General features: G+C 35.6%; 3 protein-coding genes across 4 annotated transcripts; 1 reads left to right on the plus strand and 2 right to left on the minus strand.

The window, feature by feature from the left end:
* Positions 1 to 754: 754 nt before the first annotated feature.
* On the minus strand, positions 755 to 13,546 carry LOC131854878 (general transcription and DNA repair factor IIH helicase subunit XPD). Its single transcript, XM_059206059.1, has 19 exons — positions 13,438 to 13,546; positions 13,247 to 13,346; positions 12,778 to 12,875; positions 12,092 to 12,248; positions 11,432 to 11,534; positions 10,455 to 10,585; positions 9,671 to 9,891; positions 9,298 to 9,431; positions 8,187 to 8,303; positions 7,449 to 7,689; positions 6,568 to 6,635; positions 6,210 to 6,313; positions 5,806 to 5,904; positions 5,174 to 5,261; positions 4,460 to 4,551; positions 3,946 to 4,122; positions 2,911 to 2,981; positions 2,442 to 2,580; positions 755 to 1,955 (listed from the first exon to the last, which is right to left on the minus strand). Exons 1-19 carry the CDS (start codon positions 13,440 to 13,442, stop codon positions 1,818 to 1,820), a joined length of 2,283 nt encoding a protein of 760 aa, XP_059062042.1. The 5' UTR covers positions 13,443 to 13,546; the 3' UTR covers positions 755 to 1,817.
* A 716-nt stretch (positions 13,547 to 14,262) lies between these two features.
* On the plus strand, positions 14,263 to 22,280 carry LOC131854901 (D-amino-acid oxidase). Its single transcript, XM_059206083.1, has 8 exons — positions 14,263 to 14,474; positions 15,914 to 16,017; positions 16,398 to 16,601; positions 17,238 to 17,463; positions 20,033 to 20,097; positions 20,592 to 20,709; positions 21,112 to 21,220; positions 22,168 to 22,280. Exons 1-8 carry the CDS (start codon positions 14,391 to 14,393, stop codon positions 22,263 to 22,265), a joined length of 1,008 nt encoding a protein of 335 aa, XP_059062066.1. The 5' UTR covers positions 14,263 to 14,390; the 3' UTR covers positions 22,266 to 22,280.
* A 7-nt stretch (positions 22,281 to 22,287) lies between these two features.
* LOC131854902 (omega-amidase NIT2) lies at positions 22,288 to 26,294 on the minus strand. Of its 2 annotated transcripts, none has more exons than XM_059206084.1 (6): positions 25,874 to 26,294; positions 25,024 to 25,170; positions 24,214 to 24,398; positions 23,680 to 23,848; positions 23,204 to 23,434; positions 22,288 to 22,763 (listed from the first exon to the last, which is right to left on the minus strand). In XM_059206084.1, the coding sequence occupies exons 1-6, from the start codon at positions 25,938 to 25,940 to the stop codon at positions 22,657 to 22,659; spliced, it is 906 nt and encodes a 301-aa protein (XP_059062067.1). In that variant the 5' UTR covers positions 25,941 to 26,294; the 3' UTR covers positions 22,288 to 22,656. The 2 variants fall into 2 exon arrangements, with proteins under 2 accessions (XP_059062067.1, XP_059062068.1); XM_059206085.1 differs by having other exon boundaries at positions 26,040 to 26,293.
* Positions 26,295 to 26,446: the final 152 nt, after the last annotated feature.

The following is a 26,446-nucleotide window of genomic DNA, read 5'->3' on the forward strand; positions in this document are numbered from 1 at the left end:
ACAGAGGTAACATAGTCCTTAGGTTTGGCAATTAAAGAAGTCGAGCGTACTGTTTGTATGTATAGGTGACGTTTGACATGTTATTAGCCGCGTTAGATTGTGATAGTAAACATTACACACAAATATTTTCAGAGGTTAAAATTATATACTCATACAAAATTATAGCCAGTATTACTCATGGCATTGGCGATCTAGAAAGACGTATCGAGTTGTGTTCTAATATATGTAAGTTTATTTTTAGCTTTTATTAGTAAAAGATGACGTGAACGATTGATAATTGTTAATTTTATTTTCAACTTAATAGCAGATAAAATAAAGTACTTTATACGTCGTTATAGCTCGAAGATATGAATGCACCAACGAGTTGTATATGTAAAAGTTTTCAAACTGTTTGTATGGAATGCCGTTGTCATTTTTAATAAACTATGGTACAAAATAATGTTTTATTAATTTTAAGACTTTTGTTATTTGCATGCCTCTTGAATATGAGGCGAACATTTGTCCCTAACCACTTGTAAGATCTATACTGTAAACCTACAAGCAAATGAATTATCTTATCTTGGCCAAATCCTCTCCTCTGTACTACATTGTTGCATGAAATGCAAAAGAAAGTGTATTTTATGTGGTACTGTACAAGTTACAGCGGCGAATACATTGTTTTTATCGAGCAGGTCATTAGACAGCTTTCCATTACAGTTAAAAAAAATAGGTTCAGGGTACATCAAAAATGTCAATAAAAAAAATAATAGAGCTTTTCATAGAAACTTTTAATAGTACAACAGTGATCAATATAATCTTGTTAGTACTTATATTATTAGCAACAGTAAGAACTTAAAGCTAGCGCGCGTACGAAAATCAAGTGTTCTATTTATTAAAAATTGTATTATTAACAAATTCATAGACCCAATGATACAAGGGTTCAACAAACTGAACAGTTTTACAATAACAAATGAATGCACAGCATTCATTAACACACTAGCGTAGTAGTTGTAGGCAGGATCGTTCGCGTAAATGTGATTACGGGTTTGACTCATGGTTTTGTACTTTTTAAATTAAACGCAATTCCTATGTGAGTGCGCCTCAAGCTCTTGCAAATTTACTTTTAATTTTTTACATAAAACAGACTTAATGGACGGCTACAAGCGATTGCAAATTTACACGAACCAAGTCAGTCTCTTTTCACTCGCTTGAATTTGTGATTACTTGTTGGCAAGTGGTCATCCATTATGTCCTCTAATTTTAGTTATTTCCTCCCAATTCCTATATCATAGCTGGTCATCGACCGACGACCTCGATGGTCTAGTGGTTAACAAACATCTGTATTCATGAATACGATGGTTTTCTATCGGTCTGCGTATTTTCTATCTGTATTATGCATGCATTTAGATAAAATTTAATCAATCTAGTACCCATAACACAAGCTTTGTTTAGATTGGGGATAGATGGCGCTATGTGACAGTTATTATTATTATTTATGAAAAAAATGTTACAATTTGTTTTGATCACATGCACAGCGGACTTTTATACGAAGTTTGTCACTCTTTAACCACCCGTTAAATAATGTTTACTTTATAGGACCTACCGTCAAACTTGTCCGTTCATGACGTTATAATTACAAATGAGTCGGCCAGTCCATAAAATGTCACATTTTATCTATGATAGCCAATCAGCCTATTCTACGTATGTCATCCGAGAGAATCTTATTTATGATGGTCAATCAGCCTGTTCTGGGTATGTCGTCCGACAGAATCTTATTTATGATGGCCAATTAGCCTACTTTTGCTTTTGGTATGTCTCTATCGTAGGTGTAGAAGTCGTCACTTCTGTACGACCTGCTTCTCGATCTTGTCCTGTTGTTCCTGGGACTGCAGTTGTTGCAGCGTTAGTAGCGACACACCGAGCTGGTCTTCCCGAGTGAACGGTTGCGCCATTTGACGCAACCATCTTTTGCAAATCTAAAAAAAATATGGGATGTTACTGACTAATATAAAGGATGCAAGGAGCTTTCCTTTTCCTTCCTTTATATTAAAAAAAGCAACAACTGTTTTTAGTGGTCAGTTTTGTGTTTATTTTATTATTGAGCCATATTCAGCAAGTATATATGTATTGGGTCCCCGAAGTCGGACATTACGTTAACATTGTAAGTACTGTTATAATTAGTTTTTTTTAGAATTATATAATATTTGCCCATAAGGGATTAGTTCCCGTTCCTAGGGGGTTGTTGCCCCCGGAGTTATAATAATACAAACTAATTATGCACGCAAAACGAACGAATTATAATGATAAATTATAATTAGTTCGTTTTCTGTGCCCAAGTAAGTGTGATGAACGAAATTGCACAGGTTAAAGTAGTAACTGTATTTATTAAAAAAAAATACAGTGATGGGTAACAGCTATTTGGCCATCACCAATGCTTTCTTTGTAAATGAGCGGCGTGTTACCTGTACGGCCTCCTCTGTACTGAGGTTACACAGCGAGTCTTTCAGGTGCTCCTGTATCCAGCGCGGCAGCTTTGTGCGCTTGTCCGACCGGCTGAACCTCTTGTCAGCGAATATCATTATACCGTAGTCCGTCTTCCCTCTGCCAACAATAATAAATACATGTTTATATATATATAAAATATCTTTCAGAGCAATTCACACAGCGCCATCTAGTACCAAGCTAAGCAGGCTTGAGTTATGGGTACTTGTCAACTGATGTAGACACATTTTTTTGTAAATCATCGAACACATAAAATAACATCAACAACAACAAATGTTATTACCGTGCGAGGAATCGAATCCGCGACATATAGCCTAGGTGACTGAGGTACCCCAACAAACATTTTTTTAGGTAAGTTTGCCTCGGTTATTGTACATATAAAAAAACAGTCGGGTAACGAAATAGTGGTAGAACAGTTCACTGGCTTACCGCAACGCTCGGCCGACACACTGCGCCGCGTGACGCATCGCGTCAAACGTTAGGAAGTCATTCTCGCGGATCTGTAATGTTGTATGAGATATGTATCAGAAATTACACAAATCAGATATAGAGATATTGTAATTATAATAATAATATCTCAGGACAATTCACACAGCGCCATCTAGTCCCAAGCTAAGCAGAGTGTGTTATAGGTACTAGACAACTGATATAAATACATGGATACATTTTTTTCTGTAAATCTATACATATACCCAGACCGATACAAACAATCATACTCAAGAATACAAATGTTTGTACCGTGCGAGGAATCGAACCCACGACCATCGGATAGTAAAGCGATGTGCTAAACCACTAGATCACTGGCGGCTGATAGAGAGATAGAGGCTGTCAAATAGCTATATTAATAGAGATATTAATATCGTTTTGTAGGTATTTAATATTGTTCATCAATTTAATGACTCTAGATTATAAAATCGTGGCGTAAAGTTTATATGGTGTCTCACGAAGATCATTAATAAACAACAAAAAGAACAAAGGACCAAGATGGGAGCCTTGAGGAACGTCTGATGGCACTGCTCTTGTTTTGAAGTTAAATCCGCGTACCATAATGAGCTCGTTCTTAGGTTAGGGCTGGTCTGGTCTTCTCAGGTCCTGATCTTAACAAAGAGCCACATATACCAGCGTATTCTAATTCATTAATAAGTATATTTTGGTTCATAACATCAAAAGCTCTGCTAAAGTCAGTGTATTTCGCAAGTACTTTATTATATACCCTTTTTTTGGATAATAGATTAAAAAAGTATAGAATGACTTAGAGTATTGAAATTTATTGTTAACTAGCCGACCATCGCAACTTATATATATATCATTTTGCCCGTCTTGCAATGTTTTTCATTGTCGCTTACCCAACAGTAAAAGAGTTTTCAAAATCGGATCAGTAGTGTCTAATATTAGCCCGAACATACAAACTTTCTGTGAGCGGACAAACTTTATCGCTATATGTTTTGCATAGACAGTGGTTACCTGGAACTGATCGCGAAGGTACTCGAGGCGGGCTTTGAGGATGCGGCTCTGCGTGAACACGTACGGGATCCCGAACATGAGCACGGCGCGGCCCAGGTGGTGGTCGAAGTCCACGCCCTCAGACACCTTCCCCCGCGCCACCGACAGCAGCACCGCCCCCCGCCCCGACTCGCACGCCTGCAACCCCCGCACTGTACTGCTGCTACACTACCCCCCACCCCCACCCCCACCGACAGCAGCACCGCCCCCCGCCCCGACTCGCACGCCTGCAACCCCCGCACTGTACTGCTGCTACACTACCCCCCACCCCCACCCCCACCGACAGCAGCACCGCCCCCCGCCCCGACTCGCACGCCTGCAACCCCCGCACTGTACTGCTACCACACCACTCGTCCCACCCCCACCCTCGGAGGGATATTTATATTATTTACTTATACAGTATTACGAATAATAAAGAAAAGTAATAAAATCAGTATATGAATGGGGCTAACAGAAGATCTGAGAGAGAGGTTACCTTTATATAGTTAATGAGAGCGAAGCTGGTCTCAGCCGAATCTTGAGTCTCAATGAACAGCAGCTTGTGTCTCTGCAAACTTGCCACTACACCTGCAATTATATTTTTCTTATAACAGGAACATTAACCGCTAGGTTATCACTTTGCATCAGCGGCATATCCATATCCGTCGCGGCATAAAGTGATAACCGATTTTACCAAGGTAGACTATACCAAAGTAGTCTGCATGAGTTTTTATTGCATATTTATGCCATTAGCTGCTTTAACATCTACGCTCTTTCAAGCGATTCGAAATATCGTACGTGTAAAGATTTGACGCGAGAAAGAGTATGTAAAGGTACACAAAGAGAACGAGAAAGACCGGGAGCGCCGCCAGTTAGCGAATTCCGGCGTCCTTCAATCGTGCGTGCTCTCGCGCCTTTCTGTAATAATGAATTATAATTGCAAAATGGCGGGCATCTGACTACGGAGCAAAGACAATGATAGAGTTATTGATAATTTATTTAATCTTTTTTCTCAGCTCCAGCTGATATCCAGAATTCATAAATAATATTAAGACAGTTAATATATCGTTTATAGTATAAAATAAAACAAGATTGCCAGAAATAAAATTGTCCCTGTTAGTTGGCTAAATATTGGCTGGTAGAAAACGCATTGCATTAACCTCACCTACTGTACAAAATTTCAATAAACTTTAAATAAATAATTCCTTACCCTGGTCGTACCACGCGCCTACGACGCTTTCCAGATACAGATATGATGTGAAGAAACATACGACGCCATCCGGCACGCACGACGATATCTGTCACAAATTTAATTATGTTATATACAAAATTCTCGTGTCACAATGTTAGCTACCATCCTCATCCGAAACGGCTTAAGTGATTTTTATTATATTTATATAGATTTTTATGGAATTTATATATATAAGCCGTTTATATATATGTATATCCTCAGTAGTCTAGCGTTTCAGTAAATCGCCTTACTACCAATGGTCGCGGGATAGAATCATCTCACGGAACAAATATTTTTATTAATGAATATGATTGATCAAATAAAAAAAATCCATGGATTTTTTTTGTATATCAGCTGTCTAGTAGTCCATAATACAACTCTGCTTAGCTTGGAACTAGATGACGCTGTGTGAATTGTCCTGAGATATTATTATTCATTACCATTGATTTGCTTTTATCCATTGATTATTCCAGTGATATCTATCGACCGTCATATCTGAGCTTACTCTCCTTTTATACGTATCATTTTTCACACAATCCATCCATTAATGAAAATTCGAGTCTTGAGTAGAATGTATGAAAACATAGTAGTAGATGTTATTATGAACTTACTTCAACGAGAAGCTGCCCGTAGTTCCTTATGACCGCCACGTCCTCCCTGGTTTCATATTTGGACGATATCGCGACTTGGTCACTTCCTTTTGCCACTATCTGCAAAATCATATGGATTAAAAACATGTTTTATTTTAAGGCAGGAAGGATTGTTAGTATTGGGAAATTAGCTCATATTATATACCTCAAATATTATTGCCTCCAAGAGATAGCTGTCTAGATCAATTCCTGTGGGGGTTCACCATGATGAGATGACTGACCTGGTTTCATGCTCATCTTGTCATGCACCACTGGTGACTCGCTAGGGTCTGCTCTCAACACAGGTGGGTGCACGATTACTTTATCATACATTATAAAAAAAACCTAGTTACATCCCAAACGCCTCAATAAAAAAATAAAAATACCATGGGTAATATGCAGGGCCTAGCGAGCGTCATGGTGAACGAGCTCATGATCACCGGGTTGAAGTCTAGGATCTTGGGGTACATGTCCAGCGGTGATAAAGTTCCTGTAAATCAATGCATTAAAACTTTATATATTCATAACGGAGTACTTATTTAGGATCCCTTAAATATTGATTAGTTTGTACTATCTCATTGCCTTCAAAAGATGGCGCTGATTGTTAAAAATTAATAAAAATATGGTGGATTGTGAATTACAGTTTTAGAAAAAATATAAGTTGTTTAGGGGAAAAAATCTTCGATTAGCAAGTAAAGTGTTAATAATATTTAGAAGCTAATAAGTATAAGTATAAGTAATTACCTGATGTTATGATGACGGTTTGGAATCTGGATAACACTGGCCGCATCGCTATTGATGAGTCCATACATCTGGAACGCGATTATAATAGCACTAAGCTTTGGTACACAAACATTTTTTTAATGGTGACGTAATGCTGACTATATACGCTGTTGGGGCATCAGTGGAGGATGTTAACATGAGCACGACGTCAGGTCAGTCAGACTTACCAATTTCCACTCCTTTTTACCAAAGCAGATGAATGAAATAGTGCAAAAAGAAATAGTAAACAGTAATTCACTTTTTTAACTCTTTTTCTTGACTTTTTGTTGCTTGGAATCAGGTATAAAAATATGAAAGAATGTAATAATAATAATAACCCTGGACAATTAACACAGCTTCATCTAGTATTACGGTAAGTAGAGTTTGTGTTATGGGTACTAGACAACTGATATAAATACTTAGATATTTTTTCTAAATACATACATAATATACATAGAAAACATCCAGACCGATACAAACAATCATACTCATGAATACAAATGTTTGTATCGTGCGAGAAATCGAACCCGCGGCCATCGGAAGTAAAGCGGTGTGCTAAACCGTTAGACCACCGTTCCTTCATAATTTAAGAGCTGTGCTCTTGTCGGTGGAGCTCCCGCCACCTTCAACGATCTTCTATCAGTCTTTTTAGCTGGTGATACGACACGACTCCAACTTTTTCTTTAACTTGCTTGATATAGCTGTGTCTTGGTCTTTCTCTTCCTCTCTTTGCATCTATTTTTCCTTCGATAATGTTATTAATTAGTTCGTCGTGTCGTATCAATTGCCCCAACACTTTTCCCCGCCTATTCATTAGATCACCGAGGCCGTCAATAAATGTGAGATATTAAAACAGGACTTACGAAAAATGTAATATAGGATTGGAGACGGTCGGTGTTTTATCATCAAATGGCTCTATGATGATGGTGAAGCCCTTGGTGTATGTGGATACGAGCGTGGCCAGGTGTGCCACGAGGGTCAGCGAGGAGAAGTTGGAAGGGTCCGGTATCTCGAGGGTCCTCATCAGAGAAGTCAGCCGGGACGCGCAGAACCTCAACGGCTTACGCTCGATGCATACCCGAGACGCTACATCCTTTAGAAAACCTGTTAATAAAATACAGTCATAACTTACATTGATTTACTATCGGTGATCATGTCAAATTTATAGCCTGTACAAGCTATATTATTGAAGTTTCATTAAAATCCATTCAGTAGTTTTTGCATTGTACCACTCTATCGCACAGCACATGAAACCCATTAGCAATGCAGCTGTCGCAACCTTCAAGCTGTCGTTACCTGCTGCGTACGCATGACACGTCAATTTGTATAAAAGACTAACATCTCAATTAAATACACACTTCTAATCTGTCTCTCGACTGTATTATTTGAAACTCCCAGGTTCTTGACGAAGTAGGTCATAAGGTTTAAGTAGTAGATATACAACCAATACTGGAAGAGAGCTATCAAAAATACTGCTATCTCTTTGCCTTTCCATTAAGGATAAATAAAACAAAAAAAAAATGTGTAGTGTGAATTCGCTCTTCATTGTAATACATATTTAAATACTGTACAATATCATAGAAAAGGATAAACATACATACCTGCAGGCGATTCTTGCACCACGTGTTGTATCCTGAGCCTAGTTTTCAAGTATTCAATGAACCGCCTCAGGAAACATAAGAAGTGTTCTGCGTTCCTTATATTACCAGGCACCACCTCTGAAAGTAATCGATGTAATTATAAACATTACTATCTGTGCCCGCGGTTTTTCCTGCATGGTATTTATAGCCCAAGTGTTATTTTGATATATAAGCTATATTACTGGAAAGATTCATCAAAATTCGTTCAGTAGTCTTTGCGTGAAAGAGTAACAAACATCCATCTATCCATTCATATTCACAATCTTTCACGTTTATAATATTAGTACGGTGTATATTGTCTGTTGATTATATATGCATGATACAGCGCCATCTAGATCCAAGCTAAGCAGAGCTTGTGTTATGGGTAATAGAGAAGTAATATAAATACTTAATTACATATTATTTTGTAAATATATAATAAACAATCATACTCATAAATACAAATGTTTGCACCATACGAGGAATCGAACCCGCGATTATCGGAACCAAGGCTTAATCGCTAGACCACTAAGGCAGTCTTATTATTATCAGCCCAAAATATTTTAAATTTATTAATTACCTTGTGTAATGATTGAACAACAAATTACTTAGTCTTACGACGACAAATTTGATTATAATTTTTACAATAAAAATTATATGTTATTTTTTTTTTATATACCGTACGGAAACCGTTTACCATCAGATGGGCCGTATGTTCGTACTATTCGCCACCATTGTGGTAAAAAATCTATGACGTGGCCATATGGTGGTAATCGTATACAGCCTCGTGAACCATTGAGTTTGTTATGGTAATAAAGAACTCCATAGTTCACGAGCTTTTATTAAAAACAACACTCAGTAAAATAATATCTATATTGCGGGATGAAGGGGAGTGATGTGAATAATGATCCTATTGGTAACGGTGTAGTCAACGGTGTCAGTTCTCCACGAAAGTAAACTATAGTGATAAATTCCTGGTGAATTTGCTACGATGGTCTAACGGACCCGACCTTCTACTCATCTTATCCAGCACTTATCAGCCATATCAGCACCTATCCATTATCATACTTCAAAAAAATGATTTATTGGATACCATTTAGAACTTCATCAGGCAATATAGGGTTTCCGAGGATGGCATCTGCATCCCTAGCCATAGCTGCCTCCCGAAGACCTTCCACCAGCTGCTCATACTCCAACGTCAATCGTGCTGCGTCCTCCTCTCGAATCCTGGTAGATTTCACTGACATGAGTTGACTTAAAGAAGTGAGTTAATTCATGAGTTTATTTAAAATAGGTATTTATTTAATATTATTGGTATTTATTATTAAGTATTATTCATGACCTCTGTGGAACTTACACGAAAATATAATTTTAAAAATAATAGACTCATCTCGACACCTGCACACAATTAAAGCAATTAAACCCTATTTAAAAACAAAGGAAAGCTCTGATAAATCTTTACTTACTTTGCGACAGTCTTCTCCAAATGCTGCAGAGCGGTTGTACTCTTGTCTATGGTCCGTCTGGTGATTTTAACGCTGAGCGAGTCGATACACACGTTGTCTATGTTGTGCGCTTCGTCGAACACCACCACCGCCTCGCGATTCAACTCCTTGGACACCACTTCAGCTATCTTCGGGTCCAGTAGGTAGTGATATGAGTATACTATTATATCTGCATGGATTATCTGTAAACATATACATTTTTAATGACTCTATGGGACATAGTTACCAAGATGCTCCAATGTAATCGTATCAGGAATACTAGCAATCTGTTAAGTCCAGTAAGAAAAACTAAATATTGTATACATAGGACTGCACAAACAGTGTCACCCCTCCTTATATTTTACAGTTGTTATTTAATATATAGGACCAATATTATAATGTATTTTTTCATTTTGTCAGTTCACTCTCATCATTTAACATGCATCGTTTCAACCTGCGTGGAAGGGGTTTCTTAGTAATGTGGACTAATAACCCCATTGCTGACAATGTACCATGTCAGATTGACCTCCACGTGGTTCCCCCTGGAAATCATCATGATAAATTCATAATGAATTTACCACGATGGGTTAACAAACCAGACCACATGCTCATCTTATTATCCCCCACTGGTGCCCTGCCAGAGTAAACCGTTAGCGCAGGCGGATTTTAGAAATTTCGCTGGTATACCTTTCGCTGCCAATTGGATCGCATATAAAATAACATATAGCCGTTTTTCGTAATATATATTATAATGAGTTATACATACAGCAAATCGTGAGAGGAAGTAAGGGCACCAATTTCTATCAGCTCCATATTGCTTGAGATCATCTAGTGTGTACACGCCGAACGGTAGCATTGACTCCTTGCCCTCGCGGTTGAAACCCTCGTAAAATTGACCTATTTAATTACTAAATTATAAGACACGAAGTATAAAATCAAAATTCGAAATTGAGGAAATAAATAAGAGAATAAATTTTGTAAATTAAAGTTTATAGGTGCCAGGAAATGAATTACACGTTTTATAGTTATAAAAAAACCTTGGAAATCATCATGATCTATTCTTATGGAATTTGCCACAGTAGGCAATTTTCTTTTATTGAGGGTTTTGGGTTATCGTCAGCTGCGATCTGCATAGATCTATTGTGCTTGCCCTTATTCAATGTTCGCTACCTAGATCCGTCATCCGTCATTCAATAAGAATTGAAGGATATTCTTAGGAGCTATTGTCTGTGTCTCCTCAGGATAGAGTGTTTATTATTGAAAGGAGATATTTTGTTTATGCTTGAATGGGCTAAAACTACATAGGATGTGTAGCGGCGTTTCCTCTTCATAGTGGGCTAGCTGATTTGACCTTTTCATCCTATCACCTTCCATTGGTAATATCCTATTATTATCAATATAAAAATCTTTTATAATTATTGTAATGGTATCATTAAATATTCATATTTTATGGATTATATTTAGATTTACTAAAGTTATGAGTACTATATAGGCTTATATTTATGCAGGAAAAACAATTTAGCTGTATGTTTCTATTATGTTTACCTTAAACTGAAATAAATCTATTTAGGGATAAGGACCTCCAGTATTACCTCTGTACCTTATTGTAAATGGTTTTTATATTTGTATACATATTAGTTTACATAATTGTTTTTTTAATGCAAGAAAAATAAACAGTTTTTCATTTAATTTCATTCATATTATATTTTTTATAATATTAGTGGGAATAGTGTAAAAACTTACAAATAGGCACAGTAGAGTCGTGCGCATTCCTGTCCCGTATGTAGCTCGCTGTTAATGAATGACATTTACCATCTACAAGCTTGCCCTCTCTTTCTCGCGACACCTATGAAGACAGTAGAAAAAAGAATCATATTATGATCTATATGAAGTTTTTATTTTAGGATTGTAGGTGTGATCCTAAAATTAAAATTAAAAATTATTATTTGTATAATAAGAACATGAAGTCATATACAAATACACTTTCTGCCACAAAAGTAATAAAATAGTTTATATAGGACCAATCTCTCATAGATTGTGAAAAATACAACACAATTAAATCATCCTCTCGAGAGTTGGTTAAAAAATGTTGGGAGTGTGTAAAATTAAAAAAATCATGGTATCTTACTTTATTTATTTCTAATTAACATTACCATCTACCTCCTACCCTTCAGTTTACCTGTGATCATAGCGGTTATATAAAATGCCAAAGTATCAGGAACTCAATTAAAATAAATAAAACCTGGTTTTCTATAATTTTCTGAATTTTCATGTAAATAATGCCAGTGTAAAATTTCATAAGTATACAACAAGAGTGAGTCTTTTAAATTATGAATGAATTTTAAACAGATAGCAATTATGATGTATCATTAAATAGTTTGGTATCAGAGAATGTATTCTCACCTCAGGATGGATGCACAAGTTCTTTCTAGAGCTGAGCACTACCCCCGTAAGACTAGGAATCTCACCCTGGCTCTTTTCATAATATTTCATCAAGTTTTTTAATTCCTCCAATACCTTTTCTATTTCTGGCAGAGTACGGGAACAGTATATAAGCTTTCTGAAATAGATAATTATATTATTCTCCACTTCTGGCATACCCAAGTTCCTCCAAGGTCTTGAGATGCACAACTTGGTGTTTTATATATGCATATATGCTCATCCAAATAAAACCATTAGCACAGAGGGTTTAGTATTAGAATAGAATAGAATAGAAAATCATTTATTCAGATAAACTTAATTTAAGCACTTTTGAATTAATAAAATTTTTTTTTATCTACCACTTGTTCGGAAACCTGTCTTAGCACAAGAAGAATGAGCAAGAAACTTGTGTGTTGCTCTTTTAAATAATCCTTGTAAGTTTAAATTTACATATTTATCTTATTATGCATAGAAAATTAATTCAGATTTTGTAGAGAACCATATAAATTTAGAATGTGTAGGTGGTCAGATTCAAATAAAGAAAATGTACTGAATTATTATAACATTTTATTTATTTAATAATACAGTATATAATATAAGGTTGTTAAAAATTATATGAATTGCAGATTGTGGACTGTATCTTTGAAATGACTTCATTACATTATTACCTGACATGATGAGGGTTCTGTAACATGTAAGCGACAATTAGGGAGAGTAGTGATATAGTTTTTCCTGTGCCTGATGGCATCTCCAGCAGTCCATGGCCCTGAAAATAAAAAAAATATTAGTCAAGTATCAATTTATAACATAAACTGTTTTGATATATATAACTGAGAAAGAATTGTTAATAATAGAACTAGAAAAGAATAGAAGAAGAACTTAGTTGCTAGTTAAATTGCTAAAGTCAATCTTAGCAACTTGACTGAACTGATTATATGCTCATGCTACAGTGATGCCTCGCCAGCATATACACTTAGCGCAGGCGAGTGCAGCAAATTGTGCATTGAACATGAAATTGAAATTTTATATGTACTATCTCAAGATTCTTTCTTCCCTGCATGTGATTGCTTACAGTGTACATTTCTCAATATTTAGTGGGGAAAAATCCACTATAGGTAAGAATTATTGTTGTGTTACCTTTGCATCCAATGCTCGCTTTAATTCCAACATATATGCATACTGCTCAGGATAAATATAATCGTAAGGAAAATAAACCAACAAACCGTCCACTGTTAACCTAAAATCAAAATATTTATTAAATAACCTGTTATGGAAACACAAAACATTTTATAATAATAAGTATATAAAAAAACCACATTCCAACTTACTTCATGTTTATGGAATATAAATTGCAACACCTTTTCTACTTTTATGAAATCGGCATTTAAAAAATCAAAACAAACCAAGGATCATAATACTTGAAACAAACAATCATTCACTTACTCGCTCACCTACTGTACTAACGAGATGTCAATCATTCCGTCAGTTTACTCATCCAACAAGTACGAATTGTAAGTACTGACAACATTATGACCAAAGAATATACTACTCAAGAGATTATGACATTGATTATTTGTTTTCTTCTGGTATGGCATTCACCCCGATTTCATAGTTTGGGAATGTACTTTTTTATTGATTTAGATGCAAGTCTTTTCACCAAAACAAAATATATCCAGAGAATAGATAACTACCTGACATTCTCATTTTGTAGATACAAACGGCTCTCTACAGTTGCTTTTATATGGAACTAGCTGTGCCCGCGACTTCGTCGGCGTGGAATAGTGACTTTGACCAAATATTGCGAAAGCGCCTGAAAACGACACACAGAGACTTTTGCATTTATAATATTAGTATGGATGAAAAGGTTTGAGTTGCTCATACTTGAAATATTGAACTTAGTCAATGTACTGTGGTAGGTATGAAAATAATACGCAAGGTATATAAGATGTATATGGCCTGCCTGATGGTGATCAATTACATAGCCACATGAGTAGGTACATAAGCAATGTTGACCCAAATTTTTAACTGAGAAGTTTGTCCGTAACAAATGTATATGAAATATATAAAATTTTTCTCTCCAACTATTCTCATACTATTTATCAATGAGAGCTATCGATAGGTTATGGACTCACCTTTGACTCTTGATAAAAAAAATACAAACAAGTAAATAATACTCTTATAGACTATTACAAACTGCATTTAGATACTCGATTGTGTTCTCAATTTTTATTGAAACTTACAATAAGGAAAATTAAATCGGTACTTATTACTGATGTAAAAAATGGTTAAAATAGGAGTAATTGGTGGTGGTATAAATGGTTTCAGCAGTGCGGTGAGAATTAAAGAACGCTTTAAGGATGCTGATGTAAGTAATTATAAAGACAAAATGATTGTGATATTAATGTCTCGCTAGGTACACTGCTTTTAATGTATCAGTACATAGTATAAAATAAAGTCGCTGTTGCTATCTATCCTTATGTATGCTTAAAACTACGCAACTGATTTTGAAGCGGTTTTTTTAATAGGTAGAGTGACTCAAGAGGAAGGTTTATATATTATACATGTGCACCCATGCGAAGCCGGTGTGAGTAGCTAGTTAATATACAAAACCATGTCCATAACATAATAGGAAATATAGTAAGGATAGAAATTTGAAAACATGCTGGTATCTGAAGAGTCAATTTCTTTGACGGCGTTAATCTCTGTAATTATATTATCTACTAAGTAGTAGGAAAACATTACGTACTTTATGTTGATAGCCTATTCTATTACTATGATCATTAGGAGTCTGCTGTAAAATTGAACAGGGTACCGGGTACGGTATAATCAATGAATGTGCTAAAAAATGTAACTGATGGCAGTCGGAACGAACATCTTACTAGTCTATTTAATATTATAGATAAAGGCGAAGTTTGTGAGTATGGATAAATGTTTGTTATTATTTCGCACATGTAACTTGACATATATATTACTGTAAAGTTTCATAAAAATCCGTTCAGATACATCAGAATAACACAGACTGTAAATTCTATGCCGTCGAAACAACGTGCACAGCTAGTGAAAGATATATGAGAAAATCTATTATTGGGAGACTTCATCAACGTAACAGAATCCAAACTAGTGATAATTAGAATTTTTGTCAGTTTGTTTGTGCGCGCTAATCTCAGTAACGGTGTGACCAATTTGGATGCAGTTTTCACTAATGTACTACGGTAATGGTAACCTTTACTTAAAATTTTAAGTTTGTATTATTCCAGTCAGTAGCAGGCTTGGAAAGTATAAAAAGTAATATCAATGTACTAAAGAGTATGTGTGTACAATGTACATATGTGCATACGTGCCCGTGATTATTGGGGTCCAAAAATATGGGTTCAATTATTAGAAACCTGAAGAGGAAACGCCACTACACATCCTATGTCGTTGTAGCCCACTCATACATAAACGAAATATCTCCTTTGAAAAGTTTATACTCTTTCGCGAGGAGATAATAACCATCGCTCTTAAGAATATCCTTCAATTCTTGTCCCTGACGTGTAGGTAGCGAACTCTAAAAAGGGCGAGCACATTAAATCTATGTAGGTCGCAGTGCTACAGGTGCTACTGGCACCTGACATTAGCCCAAACAACCCAATAAAAAAATAGCAGAAAAACGTGATATTAATAATTATTGCTGAAATGTCTCCAAATTACGCCGAATAGTTAATTGATATTGTCCGGCCCGGAATAACAATGTCAGCTAGGGCCCGCTTTAGCCCTAGTCCGTCATTACAACATAAACAGTAACGCTCTCGTTTATTCATCTAGGTGGTGCTAATTTCCGAGGAATTCTCCCCAAACACGACAGGTGACGGGTCTGGTGGATTATGGTATCCCTATCTCTGCGGGAATACTCCTGAACATTTGCTCATGTGAGTTTATTAACGCCTGCCACTCTAAAGATAGCAATATATAATAACAACTCAAGTTGATCAGAGACTGATCAATTTGAGTCAAATTTACTAATATTATAAACGCGAAAGTTTGTGAATATGGATGGATGTTTATGATACTTTCAGTCAAAGACTACTGAATTTGATGAAATTTTACAATAATATAGCTTATACATCAGAATAACACATAGGCTATAATTTAAAAAGATATTTTGTAAATTGGTCAAGTAAATGTGTTGCAGAAGAAGTTGCGCGGATCAGCTAGTTGAGCACTTACCGCGGGCCGCGGGCACAGCTAGTATATTATATGTAAATTTATTATGGAAGAAACCTATTCTGAACGTTTTGGCTATTTTCAGGAAATGGGGGATTGAAACATATAGATTTATACATGGGTTGTGGCGGGAAGGTGGCTATGATGTAAATCTAATGCCCATGTACTCGTTATATAAACACAAGGAGAGATTCAGCCGACCACAGTGGGCTAGTAAGGTATTCGGTTACCAGGAACTACGGGAGAAGCAGTTGATCTACCTTAGCGAATTATATTCCTCTGCTTATAGGTTCGTATGGGGTTTATTTTTAGTGAGTGAACCTACCAACCTCGAGTTCACGTGTGCGGGAACTGGATATTCTTTGAAATAAAACAAAAAATCAAATTATTAAGACTTTATTGGGAAATGGACCCGTCAATTCACTCATGACCGTTTTTTCATTTTTTTTCTCTTTTTATGACTTGACACGTTGGTGTATTATCTAGTTTCGGAAAATATAATTGTGCTATAGGTACATTTTTTATTGTGGTCTGGCACAGAGTGCATTCTATTATGCAACTGACAAAAACAATGATAAACTTTTTTTTTAATTATGCACATAATTTAAGTTGACAACAATAACAATAGAATTTTTTTTTATACTACTATGGTGGCAGACATGCATACGGCCATCTGATGGTAAATGGTTACCGTAGCCTATGGACGCCTGAAACACCAGGGGTGTTACGTGCGCGTTACCGACCCTTAAGAAACCTTAACCCTTCTTGAAAAATCCCATGGTGTGGTCTCATGTTTATAGCGACTGTGAATAAGATCTGGACCATCATCCTGAGACTAAGGCACTCTCGCAGACGGCTTTTCACATTCTACCTCAGTAGTAGCGCAGTATCTAGTATCTACAAAAATGCTGATATTAATTTTCAGTGCCGGAGAAACGTTCTCAACATTTGTAGTACTGCCGTCTTCAATGATAAACTACATGCAAAGTCGTTTCAAGAACATGAACGGAAAGGTAGTTAAAGCTAAAGTGACGTCACTGAACGACGACATACTACGAGACTACGACGTCATAATCAACTGCACAGGTTTGGGATCAAGATATATTGTGCCTGATAACGCGGTGTTCCCGATAAGAGGACAAATTGCCAAGGTTTGTAGACGATTAATCTCAATTAGTAAGATAAACAGGTAATGTCTTCGTATTTATATACCTACATAAGGTACATTAATAGCATACTTACAAAAGTTTTACTTGCAAAAGCGATCAAATCTGATAAAAGCTAAGTCTAATTGACTAATTATTAGGTAGAAAAAAACACAATTGCACATTGCAAGTGAATTGTATTTCTTAGGCTTAAACATCGAGACTGAAACTTATAGCAGATATCCTCCATGATTGTGCTGATATTTTGCATACATGTAATTTAAAGTATACCTACTTATCCAATGCATACCCAGAGAAAAGTATAACTTTATAATAAATTAAATAATAAATTTTGCTTACACTTGTAAGATTTCTGTTACCACTCGGCACCCATCCATTTATTTACGTCTCCACATAACATAGCTTATATATATATAACGTTCATTAGATCAATACGTTATTGATAAGCCATGTAGTACACTACCAAATAAACTTACTAATGTAGTTTATTTATTACACCAGTATATTCACTATCTAGATGCTACAGGAAACAAGTGACACCACCATCACATCATATAATTTTACAATCACAAATAATTGGTAACGGAAGATACATATATAAATCCAGGAACAAGTGTAAAGCTACATGGAAATTAATTCAATCACATCAGGCTCAACAAACAGAAGAAAATTGTATTGGAAGTATTCTCAGTGATGGGTTTACAATAACAGAACCAAATAAAATTGCAGCAGTATTCAACAACCAATTTATAGAAAAAACAGCTGGCAAAACACAAAATTTCTCCAATGTTATAAAGTTCGATAGCATACTACCAAGCATCTTTTTAAGACCAACAATACCGGATGAAATTTTTCAGATAATTATGGCACTGAAAAATTCTAAATCACCAGGTTACGATAACGTTACAACAGATATAGTTAAGAAAAGCGCGAAATACATATCATATATAACCTTTCTTTTTCGCAAGGTATATTTCCAGAGAGGTTGAAATATTCAATTATTAAACCACTTCACAAAAAGGGAGATAAATTATTAATAGATAACTACAGACCGGTAGCACTTTTACCTATTTTTTCTAAAATTTTTGAGCGAGCAATGTACAAACGAATTGACCAATTTCTAAACTAGAAAAATAAATCGACTACTGGCAATATTTAAGCTGATCAAATCAGTAACAAGAGGTTTAGACACGAGTGTTCCAGTGGTTGTGCTATTTTTTGATTTGAGAAAGGCTTTCGATTTTGTAAGTCATGATAAATTGTTGAACAAATTATGCAAATACGGAATCAGAGGTACGACAAATGAATGGTTCAAAACTTACTTAAAGGACAGATATCAATGTACAGAAATAACAAAAATTATTAATAATACAAATAAAATAAAATTCAAATCAGCTTACAGGAAAAATGAAAATGAAAAACCTCAAGGCAGCATCTTAGCTCCATTATTATTTTCAATATACATAAATGACTTACCAGATAGTACACTGCATGAATCAATACTTTTTGCTGACGACACGACAATTATAATTAAGGGACATAATAAAGAAACTTTCGAATTAGAAATTAATAATACAATAAAGACAATTGTAGCATGGCTAAATGAAAACAATATGACTGTCAGAAAACAAAATATATGCACCACTAAAATCCCTCTAAAATTAGATATTAAATTCAATGATAAACAGATAGAAAAGTGTTATCTATTAAATTCCTTGGCGTATGGTTGGATCAAAATTTTAATTGGGAGATACATATTAATAAAGTATGTAATAAATTAAATCGTTTAGTTTTCGCCTTACGACGTCTTTTGCATCACATCGTTAAATGCGTATTGTATGTCACATCAACACTACAGTAATAATAATGGAACAAACACAGATAAAGTCTTTAAAATTGAAAAAATGTTAGGGCTATGTGCGGACTCCACTATAGGGATTATTATAGATTAATGACCTTAACTGAATGTACATTAAACAAATAGTGTTATTTGTAATTCAAAATCCAGATATATTTCCTAAAAATAAAGAAATGAGCCAAAGAAGTCAAAGATCGAGAGTAGGAACGAAGCTGTACATACATGGAACGAAATTAAGTATGGTCAAAAATAATGTCTTCCATATGGCGATAAAAATTTATAATAAAATACCAGATGATATAAAGACACTTCCACGAGGACGATTGACATATAAATTAAATAGTTGGTTACTCGACAAATGTTTTTGTGTAATAATAATAATATGTATTTATAATTCTCTGATGACCATTGAATAATTAAATAATATTTAAAATTTATATATTTTGCTGCCTAATGAGGCAAAACATAATGGGCAATGTAAACTATGTTTAGTGCAAATAAATTTGATTTGATTTGATTTGATTTGATATATAACGCTACAGTGGTGATGATAACAACACTACAAATTCATAAATGGTTTGAGGTCAAGGTACAACATGGTACATTCTCAGGAAGTCCCCAATAATAACAATCTTGAAAAATATTGTTTATTACAGCTAGGTACTTTTACTAACGCTTTCCTTCTTTTGTATACAGGTTTCGGCACCATGGATCAATCACACAATAATAGACAATGATCGTGAAAATTACATCATACCCAAGTAAGACTTTTACATCAACATAGTTATAAACATAATAATAATACCCTACGTTAATATTCATACTAGTGGTAACATCGCGCATAAAGCCATAACGCGCTCGTCCTCCTACTGCGGCTGTGTGCCGTGCAATATTATGCATCTGTGGTGCATTACGTTTGCGCGGGAAAATAAAACTACAAAATAAATGGTTTCTTCAGCATACATACCGATTAATGTCGTGCGGTTCATTATTAATTATTTATATCACAATAATAAAATATAATACACAACAAACCTGAATATATATATAGTCCTTATTATCATACCTAACAGCCAGTACAAACCACACAGCGCCATCTATTCCCAAGCTAAGCAGAACATGTTTTTTATGCATACTAAAGAACAGACAGAAGATGTATTTATGTCAGATTGGTGTACCCGGTACGACTAAACTTGTTAAAGGTTAAATTTATTTGGGAATCACTTAAATGAATAAATTTATTCTTGGGTTTCAGTGTAAATATCTGCGTACTTGGAGGCACTCATCAGGAAAACAATTACAACAGGCAAATTAATGAACAAGACAGACAAACAATTATGAGCGGTTGTCAGGAAATTATACCCTCATTGCAGGTATATTTATACGCTTATTTCTATATGAGTATAGACAGCAAAAATAGCCTCTTCTTACTAATGTTATGTACGCGAAAGTTTGTAAGTATAGATGGATTTATGGATGTTTGTTACTTTTTCACGCAAACACTACTAAACGGTATTTGATGAAACATCAGGACAACCTATAGGGAATAAACATGCGGGTGAAACCGCGGGCTCACGGTTTTGTTATATGTCATAATCAGTTATAAGTTGTCATATACAGTTCTAACAATTGTTCTAATAATTCTAACATCTATCATTATCATTTATCACTACCTATCAGAATTTGTTACAGTTTCGGTACAACCCGAAAACTGTGGTCCTTCGAGCCGGATCTGAACCATCGACCTATAGATATGAGTATTTTTTTGGTTAAAGCATGCACAGTTGGTGAACCACTGGGTGGGACTCAGACCTGGTAGAACTGAAGTGAGACTGGAGAAAGAAGTGAAGGATGGTAAATTGTACATTCACAATTATGGACACGGTGAGTATACTTTGACTAGTAAAGATAGCGTGGTTCTATACTCGTCAAAATTAAGCAAACTAATTCGAAATTTTTACCTAATCTGCAGTGGGAAATGGATGGTTAGTAGTGTGGACTAATGAACCCATTGCTAGCAATATAACATAGTACGTTAGGTTGACCTGCATCGTGACAAGTTTCTAGTGAATTTGCCACCATTGCTAGGAATGGGTTCAGGTTGACTTCCACGCGGTACCCCCTAGAAATCATCGTGAAAATTTCCTGGTGAATTTTTCACAATGGCCTAACTGACCTGAACTCATACAAATTTTTTCATACGCCACTAGTGTCCCGCTAGCCCAAACCGTTAGCAAACACACGCCAGTGCGACTATGCAAGTGATGTGTTATTCTATCTATATACTATTGATAAAATATATTTAGTATTGTATATAATGTTATAGAAATTATAACATTGTAAGGATACTTACAATGTTATAATTTTTTTATGTACTAAGTAAGTAGTATAAAGGTATTGATTAAAACAGCAAACAGTATACACTCAACATTTGTGTATACTTGTCATTTACCTATAGAGTACCACCTTTATAGAATAATTAAATAGATATTATTAGGCTATAGGAATTTGTAGATTGTTGTAGAATTTATACAGACTATAATACTCTTATTATAAATAATCAATCGATTCGTCACATTTTTGTATGGTATTTGATGCCCGTGTAATATAACATTTTGTATTCATGAGTTTATTTCGATTCATTTGGATACTATTCAATATAAATGTATTGAAACATGGAACATGCTTTGCTTTTTTTCTTTATTTATTTAGGAGCTCAGGATCACAATAGTGCTCTGCTGAAGTTGAAACTAGATGGTTTAGTGTAACATTTTCACATACTATTAATTATACCACAGATAAGACAATATTACATTCTTATACTGTTTCAGGAGGTAGCGGCCTCACTTTATTCTGGGGATGTGCATCAGATGTTGTTAACTTACTTGAAGAATATTTAAATAAAAATATAACAAAATCAAAACTTTAATAAAGAAAACAACAGGCATGTAACAATATTAAAAAAATATATATTTGTAACATGTATCTCTACTTACAATTAATAAATGGTCAAATATTACATTTTTTTTTTAATATTTCTTTTTAATGCGGGTTCGAATACGATCGATCGATCGGAGGGGTGTTTTCACATACACACACTACCCATAACACTAGATCTTAACTTATGATTAAATGTGTGAATGGTCCAGGGACATTATTATTATATAAACTTTAGTTCTGCCAGATTAGTCTTATGGACACATTTTCGTAAAACGAATACAAAGTTTTGCTTCATGTATTAATATAATGATACTCAATGTATATACCACGCCACACAGCTCTTGTCATGCCTGCAATGTGCTGGGTATATTTCTATACACTTAAGAGGTTTCACTTTTGCTTGTCTTGTTCAGAACTTCATAGATATCATTCCTTTTCTGCCTCCTTACGGGTATTTGTGTTCGTACTTCTTCTAATGTATTCAGATCTGGAAATATAATCATTATTAATGAAAGAAAAAAGTGGATTGAATATGATGAAGCGTCTAATATATTTTTACAGGATGTTTTACAGTAGCAAAATGTTATCTTTTTTATTTTCGTGGTTAGAATAGGATATAAGCTAACAGTTACCCATTGAGAAGTGATAAACAACGCCTAATTATAGCATTAATAGTATCGAGATCGTAGACTACATTATCACGGCTGCGGTACTTCCCGAGGTACCATTCTTGTGAACTACATTGCCTCGTATCCTGTAAGTTTACTGCCACATCTTAACCTCCAAATTGAAACACCACTAACCGAAGTTACTTGATGGCAGAAGAAGGCGAATAGGAAATATCCACAAAGATGACTTTTTACAAAGTCTACCTTCAACCAGTGAAAATACATAAAAGTACTATATGCGGCAAGCGAGGGGAGCGACCTATGTCGGCGAGCAGCGTGCCGGGCTGGTGGTCGAGCTGCGCGACGAGGCGCCCCCAGGGGTCGGCCAGCAGCGAGTGTCCCCAGGCGAGGTAGCCGTCGCGGCCGCGCGCCGGGCTCACCAGCGCCACCCACACCTGCAGGTCGGCCGCGCGCCCGCGCCCCAGCACCTCCCAGTGCTGCGGGCCCGTCGTCATGTTGAACGCGCCCGGGTACACCAGCAGTGAGCATCCTGACACATAATAACAATAACCTGCTCGATACGCGTGCAGACCATTTTATGACTGATGGTAGGACTGTCTTTTGTTGTTCTTACGTTACAACTTAAAACCCATTTTTCTCCAAAAAATTATATGATTTCAGAGAATATTGTAGAACAAAAGTTGTTCGTTACCATGGGTATTTCCTTATCGTTGCGACTTAGTATACCCTTTCTGACCAACCCTGTATAATATTAATTAATAATGACTAACTAACCTTGATCGGTCATAATCTGAGCCATCTCCGCGAACCGTAGATCATAGCAGATACCGAGTCCAATTTTAATGCCGTGGTACTCAAAGGATGTGATCTGGTCACCCGGGGATAATACGTCTGACTCCTTGAACGTTATCTTATCCGGAATGTCTATGTCAAATAAATGGACCTGCAACAAATAAATTACTTTTTTGCTCAGACTTCTGAGTTTTATTCATTTTTTGTAAAACAATTTTTCAATCTGCAGCTTTTGCCAAGATGAAGAGGAAACGCTACTACATATCCTATTTGGTTGTAGCCCACTCATGCATAAACAAAATATCTCCTTTAGGAAGTATACACTCTAAACTGAGTAGATAAAAACCATCGCTTCTAATAATATGCTTTAATTATTATCCCTGACGGGTCTAGGTAGCGAACTTCGAAATAGGGCGAGCACAATAGATCTATGCCGGTTTTGTGTTATAGGTCGTAATATATAGGCCAATAGCCCAAAACTGTCAATAAAATAAAATGTTAGTTATTGATGTTGACCTTCCTGTGCTTGGCGAGCAGCTCCCCGGCGGGCCCCCAGACTGTGCAGGTGTTGTAGAGGCGCGGCCCGCAGCGCTCGGGCAGCGTGCCGCCCACCACACACACGCGGGCCGCGGCCGCAGCCTCCGCCAGCGCCGCGCACGTGCTGCCGCCGGGCACCTCCTCCGCGTACTCCGAGAAGTACTCTGTCACCACGCAAACTCGTACTCAAACAACGACTACACTCTAACTGTCTCAGTAACAAAATCAGCATCTGACATGAGTAGTGATTTGGACCTCGACTTAAACTAATAGGCTGAACACTGACACTGGCTTCGACGTCAATTTAAATGCATTACAATAGCCCACCACGTAAATGTATTGTAGAATGCAAGTGGGGTAGAGTAATGTGCTGCTGCCCTGAATAGGTTATTGAGTAGAAATGATCCTCCACACTAATTTTATAAATACAAATTATATTTGCAATGACAACAAATCTGAATGAACTTTAGAAATGTGTAGAATATAATTTCTAACAAAATAAGGTAGACAATGCATGGGTAACAGTAATGTACGGCTTCTTGTAGTGAGTCTGTATTCTGAATAATAGAATTAATATTACTATATAAAAGTGCTCATATGAAGTTTATATGGATTAAAAAATATTTATATTTCTAAACAGGCCAGCTGACCTGATCTCATGATCATCCTATTCTCCAGAGTAAACCATTAATTTAGGCTGGTACACCATTCCACACCATCCATTAAAAACTCTTCAGGACTAAGGCTTCTTTTGATTGATTTGTATATCTCTGCATATACTATACATACGAGTTCCATAAGGTGAATTGAAGCACTCGGGCAGAGCAACTAGTTGAGCGCCCAACTCCTTGGCTTTGTGTATTTCCTTGACTGCAGCCTCCACATTCTTGGCCTTATCGGGACCAACAGACATCTGAACCAGTGCTATTTTCAGTCCTAAAATTAGTAAATCAAATACAACTACTTACATTTAGTTTAAATATAAAATTTTACATGCCCAAATGGCTCTGTTACATTGAATATATGTCAATATGGAGAAAAAAATTAATACATATGATTATTATAATATTCAAGGTGGTAACAAAATTATACACATTCCCTAGTTTTAGTTATATTATGACAGCAATTTAATTTTAAGTCTTAAAAGTGAATTCAAAATATATAATTCCCACCAAAATTCCTTCAATTCTAGGTCTTTTGACACTTCATTCTACCCTATACTACTTACAAAGCATACTGCAACTGAATGTTAGCATTTATTAAAAAAAATATTGTATAAAAAAACTAAAAACATCATTGACACGAAATTTCATAATACATCATCTTGTAATTTACAGGGGATGTTGAGTTACTCTGTTACTCTTTTACATTTAAAAGTAACTTACATATTTCTTCTGAGTTTAGCAATTGTTTTATGAAAGAATAAAACCTAAAACTACTAAAGGAGCAAAAGTATGCATCATGAATATCGTCTTCCTTCCCTTAACCCGTATTATTCGTGCATAGCATAGCATGTTTTTCTATTTCATAATAGAAATAGTTGAAAGGGGTGAAAAAAAAAGGTTATTGCATTACAGAAAAAAAAAATTTAAGCAAAATAAGTAAGCAAAATAATTAATGTCTCCGTTGAATACAATACCGCTGTATAAAAACACTGGTTTCTTTAGAAATCGTGGATGGACCGCGTCCGGTATAGTGGTGTTCATTGTATGAACGAGTACTACACATATACAGGAATGGTCGGCCAACTATTAAATCGTCATCGATAAATTCTAACGATATTGTCTAATTTGTGTATCATTTACCTCTTTTAATCATTTCGTTCAGATTTTATATTCTATTATCAACAACACGAAACTATTATGATAAAGTAAATGATAGATAAATAAATTTTTAATAGGACTCGTAAAATCATTAACTAAATACACAATAACAATACTCAATGTTCTGAAGTACAATTCAATGTCATACAAGTTTATTATAATCAAACATTTAAATTAAAACAAACTGGAATATTTCAGACAGTATCTATGAAAAGTTCACATTAAAAAATGTAAATAAAGGGCAACAGACGATATCAATGACAATCGTTAATGACATGATTGACAAGTTGACTGACCGACTGAACCATACTAACAGCGTAGATGGGTTATCACTTTCTCTGTCTATGAGGTACGGACGGTACAAAACAAAAAAAATTGGCACTATTTAG

The sequence above is a fragment of the Achroia grisella genome, unplaced genomic scaffold (genome assembly GCF_030625045.1).
Source record: "Achroia grisella isolate CSIRO2021 unplaced genomic scaffold, CSIRO_AGI_Agris_v1 utg1248, whole genome shotgun sequence".
Classification (NCBI taxonomy): domain Eukaryota; kingdom Metazoa; phylum Arthropoda; class Insecta; order Lepidoptera; family Pyralidae; genus Achroia; species Achroia grisella.

Coding starts and splice junctions, on each gene's coding strand:
- LOC131854878 (XM_059206059.1), bottom strand. Junction 12,249..12,777: donor CAGAACCCTCATCATGTCAG/GTAATAATGTAA, acceptor TATCTATTTCAG/AAAGCTTATATACTGTTCCC. Junction 7,690..8,186: donor GGTGCAAGAATCGCCTGCAG/GTATGTATGTTT, acceptor TTTTATTAACAG/GTTTTCTAAAGGATGTAGCG.
- LOC131854901 (XM_059206083.1), top strand. CDS start 14,391: ATGGTTAAAATAGGAGTAATTGGTGGTGGTATAAATGGTTTCAGCAGT. Junction 14,475..15,913: donor AACGCTTTAAGGATGCTGAT/GTAAGTAATTAT, acceptor TTATTCATCTAG/GTGGTGCTAATTTCCGAGGA. Junction 20,710..21,111: donor AAATTATACCCTCATTGCAG/GTATATTTATAC, acceptor TTTTGGTTAAAG/CATGCACAGTTGGTGAACCA.
- LOC131854902 (XM_059206084.1), bottom strand. CDS start 25,940: ATGAACACCACTATACCGGACGCGGTCCATCCACGATTTCTAAAGAAA. Junction 23,849..24,213: donor TGCTCGCCAAGCACAGGAAG/GTCAACATCAAT, acceptor TATTTGTTGCAG/GTCCATTTATTTGACATAGA. Junction 23,435..23,679: donor TCAGATTATGACCGATCAAG/GTTAGTTAGTCA, acceptor ATTATGTGTCAG/GATGCTCACTGCTGGTGTAC.